Genomic DNA, 1,557 nt, shown 5'->3' with positions numbered 1-1,557 from the left:
TTGCGGAGCTTGGGAATGGCGTTGGGGTTCACTGGCTTCATGGTGGGGCTGTCGCCCCGCCTGGCGCTGCTGGCGCTGCTGGAGGTGCCCCTCACCATCACCGCGCGCAAGGTCTACGATGCCCGGTACCAGGTGACGGTGGGGACGGAAGGGACAGGATTGTGGGGACGGGATGGGGACCCAAGGAGACGGGATGGGATGGTGGAATGGGGACAGGGAGGATGGGATGGTGAGAATGGGAATGGTGGGGATGGGATAAGGACAGGAAAGCATGGGATGGCAGGGAAGGGATGGAGACCAGGGGGATGAGATGGTGGGAATGGAATGGTGGGGATGGGATGGTAACCAGGAGCATGGGATGGTGGGGGTAGGATGGGATGGGACAGTGGGGACAAGATGGGCATGGTGGGGATGGGACAGGATGGGATGGGATGGCAGGAATGGGAATGGTGGGGATGGGACAGGATAGCGGCACGGGGACAGGATGGGGTTGTCAGGGATGGGGACAGTGGATGGGGGCCCTGGGCTGGGGGGACAGAGGTCTGGGGCTGTTGGGAAGGGGATGGGCAGGGCCAGGCTGGTGGGAATGTCCCATTGCCGCCCCACGAGTGCTGAATCCGGCTGCCCCCGCCCAGGTGCTGCGGCGAGCCGTACTGGATGCCACGGCCAACACGGCAGCAGTGGTGCAGGAGGCCGTCTCCTCCATTGAGACGGTGAGGACCTTCGCCGGGGAGGAGGAGGAGGAGCGTCGCCATGGCTCAGCAGTGGACGAGATGCTGAGGCTGAAGGACCAGATGGACAAGGAGCGGGCATTCTTCATCCTTATCCAGCGGGTGAGGCGGGTGCAGGAGGGACCTTGGTGTCCGGGCACCCCTGTTTCCCCCACCCCGCTGACCCCCATCCCTGCAGGCGCTGCAGCTGGCTGTGCAGGTACTGGTGCTCTACCACGGGCACCAGCAGCTCCGCGAGGGGACCATCACCGCCGGCAGCCTCGTCACCTTCATCCTCTACGAGGGCAAAGTCGGCCGCCATGTGCAGGTGAGACCAGGCGATGTATGTGTCCGTGTCATCCCATCCCCACCCCGTGCCCGTGTGTCCCCGTCCCTGGTGCCACCACCTCTCCCCTGTGCAGGCGCTGGTGTTCGGCCACGGTGACTTGCTGAGCAAAGCGGCAGCCCGTCGTGCGATCTTTGAGTACCTGGACCGGGACCGGGAGCCCACCGGGGACTCCGGGGGCACCTGGGCACCCGCCACGCTGCGGGGCCATGTTGCCTTCCGCTGTGTCTCCTTCGCCTACCCCATGCGCCCCGAGCACCTCGTCCTGCAGGTAGAGCCGAGGAGGCGTAGGGGGGCACCAAAGAACTGAGCACCCACCACCGCCGTCACATCCCCCACCCCCAGGACGTCTCCTTCGAGCTGCGCCCCGGCGAGGTGACGGCACTGGCAGGACTCAACGGCAGCGGGAAAAGCACCTGCGCGGGGCTGCTGGAGCGATTCTACAAGCCCCGGGCCGGGGAAGTGCTGCTGGACGGGGTCCCGCTCCAGGACTAAGAGCAC

The 1,557-nt window shown here is 66.0% G+C and overlaps 1 protein-coding gene across 1 annotated transcript; it reads left to right on the top strand.

The window, feature by feature from the left end:
• Nucleotides 1-6: 6 nt before the first annotated feature.
• Nucleotides 7-1,551, top strand: LOC104165004 (antigen peptide transporter 2-like; the record flags this gene model as incomplete). Its single annotated transcript, XM_009704510.1, is given in 5 exon segments — nucleotides 7-132; nucleotides 636-833; nucleotides 910-1,038; nucleotides 1,133-1,327; nucleotides 1,402-1,551. Coding segments are annotated over 5 exon segments (798 nt in total), but the record flags the coding sequence as incomplete, so codon positions are not given.
• Nucleotides 1,552-1,557: the final 6 nt, after the last annotated feature.

The sequence above is a fragment of the Cariama cristata genome, unplaced genomic scaffold (genome assembly GCF_000690535.1).
Source record: "Cariama cristata isolate BGI_N322 unplaced genomic scaffold, ASM69053v1 scaffold30397, whole genome shotgun sequence".
Classification (NCBI taxonomy): Eukaryota; Metazoa; Chordata; class Aves; order Cariamiformes; family Cariamidae; genus Cariama; species Cariama cristata.
Note: the sequence above shows the minus strand (reverse complement) of the source record. Positions and strands in the feature narration are given on the sequence as shown.